At 31.2% G+C, this 12,267-nt stretch overlaps 1 protein-coding gene across 1 annotated transcript; it reads left to right on the top strand.

Moving 5' to 3' along the window:
* Positions 1–9,490: 9,490 nt before the first annotated feature.
* On the top strand, positions 9,491–10,138 carry LOC134726615 (GTP-binding protein Rhes-like). Its single transcript, XM_063591025.1, has one exon. It carries the CDS (start codon positions 9,491–9,493, stop codon positions 10,136–10,138), a length of 648 nt encoding a protein of 215 aa, XP_063447095.1.
* Positions 10,139–12,267: the final 2,129 nt, after the last annotated feature.

Here is a 12,267-nt window from a genome sequence, read left to right as displayed (position 1 = left end):
ATATTAATGTTGAAGATAAAGAAGAATAAGAATCGACAAGAATAATTGTTATTATAGAAAAACGTAAATAAAAGCCTAAGGAGTATTCAATGCAAAGAAGACAAAAAACAGTTGTTGGCATGACACGGGTTATGTTCTTCTCATATATGTTATGATGGTATGATACTAAACCCCTAACGGGAAGGATTGTGCCTGATGTTCATATGATGAAATCATAATCTTTCAGTCAGTTTAATTGAAGTCTAGAGCTGGCATGTCAGTTAACTGGTATTAGTCTGTTGTATATTATGTATTATTGTCATTTTGTTTATTTTCTTTGGTTACTTCTCCTGACATCAGACTCGGACTTCTCTTGAACTGAATGTTAATGTGCGTATTGTTATGCGTTTACTTTTCTACATTGGCTGGGGTGTAAGGGGAGGGTTGAGATCTCACAACCATGTTTAACCCCGCCGCATTTTTGCGCCTGTCCCAAGTCAGGAGCCTCTGGCCTTTGTTAGTCTTGTATCATTTTAATTTTAGTTTCTTGTGTACAATTTGGAAATTAGTATGGCGTTCATTATCACTGAACTAGTATATATTTGTTTAGGGGCCAGCTGAAGGACGCTTCCGGGTGTGGGAATTTCTCGCTACATTGAACGCCTGTTGGTGACCTTCTGCTGTTTTTTTTTTCTATGGTTGGGTTGTTGTCTCTTTGACACATTCCCCATTTCCATTCTCAATTTTATTAAAAAGCATTGTATGTTATACAAAGTATTTCAGCAGGCTTATGGTGAATTCGAATCGGTTACTTGTGTCTTTCTTTTGGTGACAAGGGTTTTTATGTGTCCTTCCGGTCTATAAAGGCAAGCCGTTTCCAACTGGTTTTGATTTTTTCATTTGTTGTGCAGTGGAACCTGTTATCCGATGGAGGGTTGTGCAATAGACATGCTTTTGGTTCCCCGCATTCTATGTCTTCCGTAAGCTATGTCTTTATAAGCTTCATTGGTTGTCGTTATGTGCTGTCTTGTCATATTTATTTTTTGTGGTTCATAATTTTGACATAAATCAAGCCGCTGGTTTACACCTGACTATGCGGTACTTGTTTTGTTCTTTTTAGAAGCCACATGGTGATTTCTACATCATTTGGATTCTGTTGGATAGTTGTCTCTTTACAATCAGATCACATCTCCTTATGTTATTCTGAGAAATTACGTCCACCAAGTACTCTTGAAACAAAGTTAAAGGATAGATGATTTAATGCTAAAGCAGCAGTCTTAAAACATAATTTGTATTAGTTGCATACTCGATGAAGCAATCGTACGACAAAAAGAAAATGACAACAACAAACACTAGATAACAAATAAAAAGAAATGTTAGGATATGTCAATGAAATAACCAAAATAGCTCTAGAGGGAAACTTATAGCCGTTAACGGGATTCATGTATATATGCAATAAACCAAACTGTAGAGGTCAACACACAACTCTCAACGAGATTCATGTATATTCTTTAATGGCAAAGTTCTATACAATGCACAGAAATGTCGGCATTCACCTCAAAAAGCTAACCAAACCTTTAAACCGACTTATTAAGACAGGATATAGTTACGATACTGCTGTCAGGTAATTAAATATGAGGCATATTTTGGTATTAATATTGATTCATTCCAAAATGTCTTTGCATTGAAAATAAACACATTTATTTGAAACCAGTCGTCCGAATGAAACGAATTATGTTCTTCTCATTTCTTTTATGATGGTATGATACTAAACCACTGTCAGGAGGTATTATGTTTGATTTTTATTTTTTTAGTTAATGTGTGTATCATTGTTATTTTGCTTGCTTTCCTTTGTTACCTATTCTGACATCGGACACTGACTTTTTTAAACTGAGATTTACTGTGAGAATTTGCGTGTCTTTGTTTAATCTACGTTGTATAAGGGTAAATATACGTGTTTTTTGTCTCTTTGACACATTCCCATTTTAAATCTCTATTTTATCTATACATAATATAACAAAATAAAGAGGGCGACACACAACCTCCAACTATACGTTGATGTCTATACAATATATCAAACTAAAATCGCTATTTTTTCTTCTTTTACTTTTTAAATGCAAACACTTTTCAATTAAAAAAAAATAAAGAAAATTAACGATTTAGAAATTTCTTTATTGTACTTAGAATCCCTAGTATTACTTATCCAGATAAACTCTCCGTCACCCTTTACATGAGAAAGTAAATAGGCCAGAAGTTTGATCTAAGGACTAATTATTTCTCCCAAGGAACCTAATTATTGTATGACAGTACGACATATCAAATTTATACAATACAGAAGAAGTTATAATTGCATGTTGTGTTTGTATATTCAGGAGACGCTGACAATTATTAGTTTATTAGAATGATTGGAGATTTTTTAAAAGCAATAAATCTGTTTATAAAACATGAGAATTTTACTTTATTTTTTAGCGAACTTTGATTGAATTACTGGGCGTCTTTCGAACACCTTTTTGAATTTTGATTTGATGATTAGATAATTATGCACCAACAAAAAAATCTCGAAAGTATATCAAAATATTTTATTTGAATAGAAATGCCAACAAATCTTGTTTATCATAATATCACTCATTTTGATTTTCGAAAAATCAATGTGTTTTTTTCTTCAATAGTAAATATTAAAACTTTTTATGAATATTTCGTTAATCTTTTTGACTTTCATGTATCTATCGTCCATATTTCTACTGTAAACTACTGTACTCTCAGACTGAACTAAAAATTAAAACACCAGTTCTATTTCTAAAATATTATAGCACGGAGACAATGATGATTGCATGTAGATATTGACCGTGTTCAACTCAAGAAGGCAAACTAAAAGATTATGTATTTCCCTTAAAGAAATCTAACTTAAAAGATTAAAGTAAGAGGTTAATAAAAGACTTAAAGAATCTGTTATTGTGTAACATTTATATTCAAAATTATTTACGTTTTAATAAATGGAAGCAATAACAAGTTATCTAACACTTAATCACGGTCATGTTACACTTGTGGTAGTTATAATTCAACTTTTATTTCTTAACTATAAGATCTCATAATCTTTACCGGAATTTAACTTCCCATGAGCAGATAGAAGAGTGCCATTAGTTGAAGAGACACAACTTGCCCGTCAGCAGGACATAAGTGCAATCCCGGTGTTAATTGTTTGTTTGTTTTTCTGTACAGTGTTTTATGAATTTTTGTTTGTCTGATCATATTTCATTTAAGCATGCTGTTATTTGTCTCTACTCTTATAAAAAATAATATTGCCGTAATAAAAAAACGTTTTTTTAAATCTTGCACATGACAAAATTTTTCATAGAAATTGACTCAACGGTTGATTCTAGATTGTAATCCAATCAATGAAAATCAGAATAATTTGATTTCCCTGACCTTCAGATAGTATAGAAAGCTAAAGAGTACTTTGTTTGAACTTTTGCCCTTTTTAACAATAGTATTCCCTAATACCTCGTTACTTTTGAATGATCAAAATAAGCTTTATTGATGTTTTGAACAGTGTTTTACTTAAATGTTCCCATGAAGACAAACTTTATCAATAATTGCTAACTAAATCTCTCTCAGGAAGGAATATTTGCTGCCTATTACTGCACTTCATTCTTTGATACTCAATTCAAATTCTCTTATTTCTGTCCTTGTAATTATAAAATTGAGTTGTTTGTGTTTATAAATGTATCATATACAACTTGTAATTCAGATAAATGAGTTGGTTGTAAATAAAATTTGACAGTTTATACAAGGTCAATTCCGGTTGGTTTTTTCATGGTTAAATGGTTTGATACCTTTTGTCAAAAGTCTCATGGCTTTATCATGTATACATATGGGATTAATGCAAAGGTCGAAATCTGGTGTCAAATTAAGCTATAACCTTGAGATCAATTTGATGGTCATAAACCAAGGACCTCAAATCATAAGACCATAGGTCTTAATTATATTTGGTTAATAAGGAATATCACAATAGGCGTATTTTTAAATTTAAGAGGGGAGCAAACTCCCTTTTACGTTCATCGTACCCTTGCAATCAAAATTTACGTGTTATGATATGTCGCAACTAGCATGTTAGTAAAAATAATTTGTTGATATCTTATACGGTTTTTGGGAATAGTTGAAAATAAGCTAAATTAAAAAAAATAGAATACGACCTTGACCTTTGACTTTGACCTAGTTTTCATTTCTTGGTCCAAGGACCTTAAACGAAAAGATCCTATGTCTCTATCACTTATGATTTACAAGATAGAAATTCATATCACTTATATTATAAATTTTTCGTAATCCATTACGGTTGCGAAGGAGTAGTGGACACAAGGAAACCAGTGTTTTGGCAGATAACTCATACAAAGAAAAGTATTCGGTTCGCAGGGTAAATTTCAAAAGCGCATTAACTGTTCGATATCATATACCAAATATCTATGCGACATATTGCGAAACCAATCTTTATCGCAAAAACAAAATTAGGCGGAAGAAAAAAAAATTATCAAAAGAAAAACAATATGTCTTTCCACAGAAAAGTGGAAAGAACTTATAAATGAGAATTTTAAACCACATAAAACTGTTGGTGCTTTGTTAGTCCAATCAGGACAAGCTTTCTTATTTGCGCTCATACCACGTCTTATATCTATTTCTCTCGTCATTTTTTACCCTTAATTTTCTAGTCGCCACTCGATCAAGTATTCCTGGAAAATGTTAGTATATATGTCTTGACGGATAAAAGCGGTGACTTAGACACAACGCATTCCTTTTTATCGGATCAAAATCGTTACAATGTCCAGTGTTGTTTAAACGAGGTATAAACGGTGGCCCTTTGAACAGGTTTGATTTAAAGAAAATAACTGCTGTTTTATGCCGATTGAGTCCAAGTTAAGTCCCGATCTTTTCGGATGTCTTTCGTCAGCGTCAGTTACCTTTACTCAAATCACTGTCTGATCAATGTCAGATAATGCCTCTACTTACAAAGAGAATTAAGAACCCGAGTACCGGGCCGAATTTGACGGAAAGAGAAATTACATAAAAAAATGTCATATATTGAAAGTATGAAAGATTTGAAAGTTGACTCAAATGTCCAATATAGTTTCAATTGAAACACATTCCCAACTGTTATATTTACTTTTGAAGCGAGACATTTGTAAAAATAGAAACTAAAACATCATCATAAATATTCATTTCATGGTGTTTACATTGTGTCATGATACTAGAAACAAGAATTGCACGTTATTTGTCATGCAGTAAAGATATATTATTTTTCCACAAGTAAAAATTTAGTCATATTTTGTTTATAAAATAATTGTTTTTCTACCATGTGATGGGAAGCGTTTCATTAGATTTTACAATAACATTATTTAAACATACATCATGTAGTGGACGACAAGTGTCTAATCAAAGTCAACCTGAATACAAATTTGACTTGCACTTTTATTTATGTTTCATTGAAAGTTATATAAAACTGATCATGCTAACTTGATCAAAGTTTTAGGAATTTATATCACGTGTTTTAAATTTATTAGGGATAATCGAGTATTCCCAGAATATCAGTTCAAGGAAAGTTCACTTCGTTGTAATCGAATTAAAAGACAAAGACATCTACAATTCAATGTTTACTCAATAATTTTCCTCCTGAGTGAAAAATTCTGTTGATAACAAGTGTCATGCAATTTCTTCTTGAATTTAGCATTTTCACAAGTAATAGAACGTATTGTTTTTCGGCCATGTTATATATTCAATTATTGAATAAAGGATAATTTTATGTAATTTCAACAATCATTTAAGCAGATACTTTTTTTACATTCGGTTACCTTCTATGACGGTCGTAGCGTATATCGTGACAGCGAATCAAAAGCTCCTATTTTGACAATATGAAATTATTCCTGATAAAGGAAAATCCAGAAAAGAGATTCGGTTGCACGAAATTTATAAAGTATTATTTTCTTTGTAATCTCATTTTCTTTAAGCAGCTATACAAATAAGAACTTATATCACGGTCCATACAGTAGCTGGTCAACATTTTGCTAAGAAAATATATAGAGAAAACTATAAAACTTGTTTTCTTATGCCATGCCGAAGGACTATTATAACAAAATCTGACACTGTTTAATAATTGAAAAAGTTACTATTTGGCATATTGAATAATTTTAAACGGATATGTACTTACATCACCTGTGGCATGTAATACATCAAAACTGGTTGGCTTTTTAAAACAGCGAAATGTAACTAAATATACTGATAGAATTACATTCAACCAAACCGTGTGTCGTCATTACAAATATTGCACGATCGCGATGAGGAATCCGTAATGCAAATAATTGTAAATTCGCCACGGGCTTCATATCCTTCACACAGGTAATTGACAATTTACGGAGGGCACTCCCGAGTAATTCTGCCTTCCAACAGAATTTCACAAATTATAGCATGAAATTGAGATTTCAAATGGAGAATATGTCAAAGAGACAGCAACCTGACCAAAGAGCAGCCAACAATTTCGTTTAATGTGTTTTGACAACATTGGTTTCACGTATTTTGTCATGTAATTAGGGACTTTCCGATTGAATTTTCCTCGGAGTTCAGTATTTTTGTAGTTGAACTTTCTCTTTTTGTATTAATTAGATTTTTTACCCTTTTCAATGTTGTTGTTGTTGTTATTGGTTTTGGAAGGCGGCTTTCTTATGAAGTAATTGCGCCTTAAATTCATATAACATACAGATTATGTATATATACTTTCAGTCTTTAAATTTTTTTTTTGGTATTACGTTTTGGCGAGTAATTTGAATGTAATGAAATAAATTCAAAAGGGATTCTGCTTTTTGAAACATCACAGACAACTGATGATGCCCGTCAAAGATTGTTTTTACTTCACTCATGATTGATTGATTGATTGATTCTTTTTATTACTTCATTATATTTATCAATAATTCAAAATCACTTTTATTAAAATATTTCATGACTTTTAAAATGTTTCTTTCATTGAAAAAGCTCCAAATTATCTCCCTTTGATACAAAAATAGCATTTGTTGGCATTAAAATTGAAATTTCTTTTTTAACTCATCGATCACCTATATTTTTTATTAATGTTTCCAAATAAGCTGTGCATAAACTAAATAATTGTAAAATGTAAGCTATTTCTGTAGTTTAGTTCTTATTTTATTTCGATATTACCTCTATTTCTCCTAATAGTTCGACAGAAAAAAGGATATTAACAAAAATGTGTGCTTCTTTCGGAGGTAGATTGTGAGTTTTAATGAACGGTGACCCAAGTTTCTTACTTTATTTTTCTAATAAGTATATGATATTGTTCTTTTAGAGAAAAATATAGTTGTCGTTTGTTGTGTATCATTTGTTTTTTATTTCTTTACTTTGTATCCAAATCAGTCCGTCAGTTTTCTTGTTTGGATTGTTTTACATAAAAAGTAAAAACACAAAAATTCTGAACTCCGAGGAAAATTCAAAAAGGAAAGTCCTAAATCAAATGACAAAATCAAAAGTTCTAACACACCAAACGATAGAATAACAACTATCATATTCCTGACTTGGTACAAGCATTTTCTTATGTAGAGCATTTTTTCTTTCGATCCCTTTCATAATTATCATTGAACTCCGAAAGCTTTGTTCATGTCCGAATTATTTGTTCAGTCTTTAATATATTAGAAAACGATAATATAAAATGAGGTAACATTTTTATGCTTTATATATTATGTGATCATCGAAAACATATTTCAGTGGTTGTCGTTTGTTTATTTGTTACATATTTGTATTTCGTTCAAATCTTGTACATATATAAAGGCGTTAGTTTCTTGTTTGAAGTGTTTTACATTGCCATTTCGGGGCCTTTTATACCTCACTATTCGGTATGTGTTTTTCTCATTGTTGAAAACTGTAACTTTTAGTTGTTAACATCTATATTATTTGGTCTATTGTGAAGAGCTTTCTCATTTGGTAAGCATACTACATATTTGGTCTATTGTGAAGAGCTTTCTCATTGGTAAGCATACCACATCTTCTTTTAACGCAATTACTGTAATAATATAAATCATATTACCTAAATGACCAGTGATTCGAAATATTTCTCTGTGCAACAAATTTAAAAAATGGTTGAATTCATATTTATCAAATAAAATACGTTTTTGTTGATCATCAACTTCTGATAGTTATCATTTCTATTTAGAAGCAATGATAGATGTATGAACAAAGATCATAATTCAAACAAAATGAATACAATATTGTTGCTGTCAGTTTGTTGAGAGACAGGATGATCTTTACGCATTTTTTTAGCATAAGGTAGAGATTGACATGTTATATTATAGACACTTGTCAAAATGCTGAAGACTTGATGGTGGATTCTTGATGTCTGATGTTTTTTATGTGTCACTAGGTGACTGATCTTATTCACGCATATACCACATGTTCTCTTATGCATTTCCCAATTATAAAAAAAAAACGTAAAAGAAACTAATATGAGAAACCCCTTGGCATTATTGTTTTCTTTCTTAATTGCACTGGACAAAAATACTTGTATTTTCCTAATTCAGTATATATACAACCATGTTGTGTTAAATAAGGCTTGATTACTCAGTCATAAACAGCCCGCAAAGTATTACGTATTAAAGTATATTGCTTGATTGAAATAGAAATGATTTTTAGTTCCATGGATTTTGATCAGTTATTTAATAAAATTATGTATTATATTATGAAGATATAGCAATCAATGAGCTATGAAAGTGTTAAATGTGACCTCCCTTTCGCTATGTTGCTAACGTATTTCATAATGTATTTTCCTTCTACAATGAGCAATGAAAGGGATGTGGTTATTCTCGTTAATGAAATTATTGATTTACATGACTATATATAAGATAATTTCCAGTAGAACTATTATACTTCCCACTTCTCAACCACTGTTTGTGGAGCTTTGACTAAAGGTAAGTTAATTTTGTTATTGCATGTATCAAACGTTATAACTATTGAATATGATTGTTTTATGCCATATCGTTGATAAAATAATATTTTCATATATATAAAACTCAAAACCAGCTCTTTTTTTATATCAAATCAGGTTCGACTATAACCACCACTATGATATCCGACAAGTTAGTGGTTTAGCTATAAAACAAGGTTTAAACAACCATATTCTATTTAAGGAAATGCATGTACCAAGTCAATAATATATCAGTTGTTTTCCATTCGTTTGATGTGTTTGTGCGTTTAAATTTGCCATTTGAAAGATAACTTTTCATTTTGAATGACAGTTCGACAACTTTGTCGTTTTACTTTGTATCATATTATTGTTTCAATTAAATCAAATGAAAAAAAATGTTTTGTACACAAATGTGGCTTTTCAAACTTTTTTAAACAGCATACTTATAATAGTATTCAAATAAAAAAAGGACTTTGTACTTTTGTTAAGAAGTTCAATATACACAAGTATAAATGAACGAGTTTAAATTTTTGAAACAAGATTCTTTGTTTCCTTTCAGACATGGCGTCCACTCGTCAGAGATCAGGCAGTCAGGGAGCAGCATCGAATGAAGTACATTATAGAATTGTTGTACTCGGAGCTGCTGGTGTGGGTAAATCATCCATCATATCACAGTTTTTGTACGAAAGGTTTAATAGTGAATATAAAGAGACAGTAGAGGAATTACACAGAGGACAGTATAACATCGGAGGTATTAAACTGACATTAGATATTCTGGATACTGCTGGACATAGGGAATTTCCCGCCATGAGAAAGTTAGCTATAACGACCAGTGATGCATTTGTTTTAGTGTATTCAGTAACGGACATGACTTCGTTTGATGAAGTACAAAAACTACGAGAAGAAATAATATCTCAGCGCAGTAAAGTGCCCATAATCATAGTAGAAAATAAAGCAGATATACACAATGATGTGCCGACAATGGACACAGAAACAATTGAATCAATAGCTTGTGTAGACTGGGAATCAGGCTTTGTACAGGCTTCAGCTAAGGAAAATACGAACATTGTAGGAATTTTTCAAGAACTGTTACGGCTGTCTAAATTTTCTAATTCAATAAGTCCGGATTTAATACGAAGACGAATGTCTATGCCAGTTGCACTATCATCGCAATCACTTGTAAAAAGACAAAGTTGTGTAATATCATAAAACCATTGTTTACTTTCGCTTACGTTTTATATATACATTTGTATTCATATCCAATAATAAAGACTATTAAAAGGCTTCATATTTTTTTGTTAACTACGCCTTCTATATCAGGTAAATATTAGTCTGTATATATGCTCTGGGTGAATTAAGAATAGATCGTTCCTAGTCTTTGCAACCTAAGTTATATATATAGGTTGACAGATGCAGTAAGAACTTTTTTTTTAAAATTTTATACATTACATAGATATCGTATCACTCATTGCGGAATATACTTCATTCTGACTAAAAGATGTTAAATTTACTTTTTAGTTTCTCGGTAAAATTGTATATTGAACAAATTATTTGTAGTTTCCTGTCATTGTATTTCATCAGTACCGTCTTGTGTCGTTCCGGCAGAAAATTCATATTCACCAGACTCTCAGAGTTTGAAAAAAAATCCGACCAACCGATAGTTATCTCGTCATCTTTCCTTACCGTTGTTACTTCGTTGGTAATGATAAAAATAACTGTTGTTAGATTTAAAATCCACTTGTTTCTTCCAATCCTATATTTAATATAAGACCTTTCATTAATCTATTATCTGATTTGCTTTCTCTCATTCGTTTTATAACTTTTGAAAAGCAGTATACTATTGTTGCCTTTATCTATCTTTTGTCTCTCGATATCTTGTCGAATATTAGCTATCGAAAACTAGATGAAGTGGAAAATAAAATTCTTATTACTAATTATATAATGCTATATATGAATTTTCACGTTTTAGGAATTCAGTTCAGGGTAAATGTCAGTTGGGAGATGTCTTTTTTTATTTTACGTGTTTTGAAATAGTGATGTCTCAAAATAACGTATTACTGAGAATACAGCTTTTGAATTTTCCTAGATTATTACTTGGCTGCACAAAACAATCTTAATAATTGGGATGCAATCAGTATACACATATTTTTATTTCTAAATAGAGACAATTGGCTGCGTTGAACAATCAGATCATTTAGATGCAATAAACATACAAATAATTTCATTATTTAATAGAGAATGAGCTTAGATGTCCCATGGTTGCCTTTTTTAACCTACAACTACATGCTCTTCAACTAAGAACTTTTTGTTTGGTCATTTTAATCTATTTTTATTCGAATATCACTGACGAGCTTATTGTAGACGAAAAGTGTGAATGGCGTACAGGATTGTAATCCGTGTATCTATAATACGTTTTTTGGGATCAAGGGACAGTGATTTCAGAGATGGCATGCACAGTGAAATCAGGTTAATCGCTACAGACTTTACGATAATACACTTTTCGTCAGTTCTATAAGTTATATGGATCCCAAAGGTAAATAAAAGTAACAGATGTATACCACTGTTTATAAGTCATCAATCGATTGGTAGAAAACAAATCCTGGTTTCAAAATATAACAGTTTATATGCACCTTAGATTTACATCACCATTCTTTTCATAAAGAAGCCCTGTACGCTTATTGAAAATGCTGACTGTAGAAAGGAATCCTGTGGTATAATCTTACATTACAAGACAGACAGAGTATTGTACTGCCAGACAATGTTTCATATCTAATGATTAACAAATCCTTAGAATTTCCTAGCACTGAGTTTTCTGTGTATATAAGGAGTACATGAAGCCATCACAACCGTTCGTTTCAGTATATTATGAAATATTGTAATTTCTTATAAAATATAAAAGGACATTCACTTGTCAAACAAACCGGAGGCAAATTATGATATAGAAATGATCTGTTTTCAAATCTAAATTGATGGTAATAAAGGAGGCGAAAAATACCAAAAGGACATACAAACTATGATCACTATTTATCAGTTATTTGGAAATTATTTTATAATATAACCGATTCGGACACATAGCATTTATAACGTATTATTAACATGTTTTACAGCACGATAACTTTGCTGGTGGTATTAGTCCGCGATAATAACCTTAGCTCAGAGTCAATACTTCGGTACTGATACAATTTCTATCAAAACTTTCTAAAATTATCCGTTTATAAATGTTGATTATATAGAGGAACTTAGGTTTCAACTCCTTCAGGCAAAGTACACCTTAGGTGGATTCGATTATTTATTGCGTCCTTTTTTTATCAATATAAAGCTCTTTTTAAATGTTTCGG

The sequence above is a fragment of the Mytilus trossulus genome, chromosome 7, assembly GCF_036588685.1.
Source record: "Mytilus trossulus isolate FHL-02 chromosome 7, PNRI_Mtr1.1.1.hap1, whole genome shotgun sequence".
Lineage (NCBI taxonomy): Eukaryota > Metazoa > Mollusca > Bivalvia > Mytilida > Mytilidae > Mytilus > Mytilus trossulus.
Note: the sequence above shows the minus strand (reverse complement) of the source record. Positions and strands in the feature narration are given on the sequence as shown.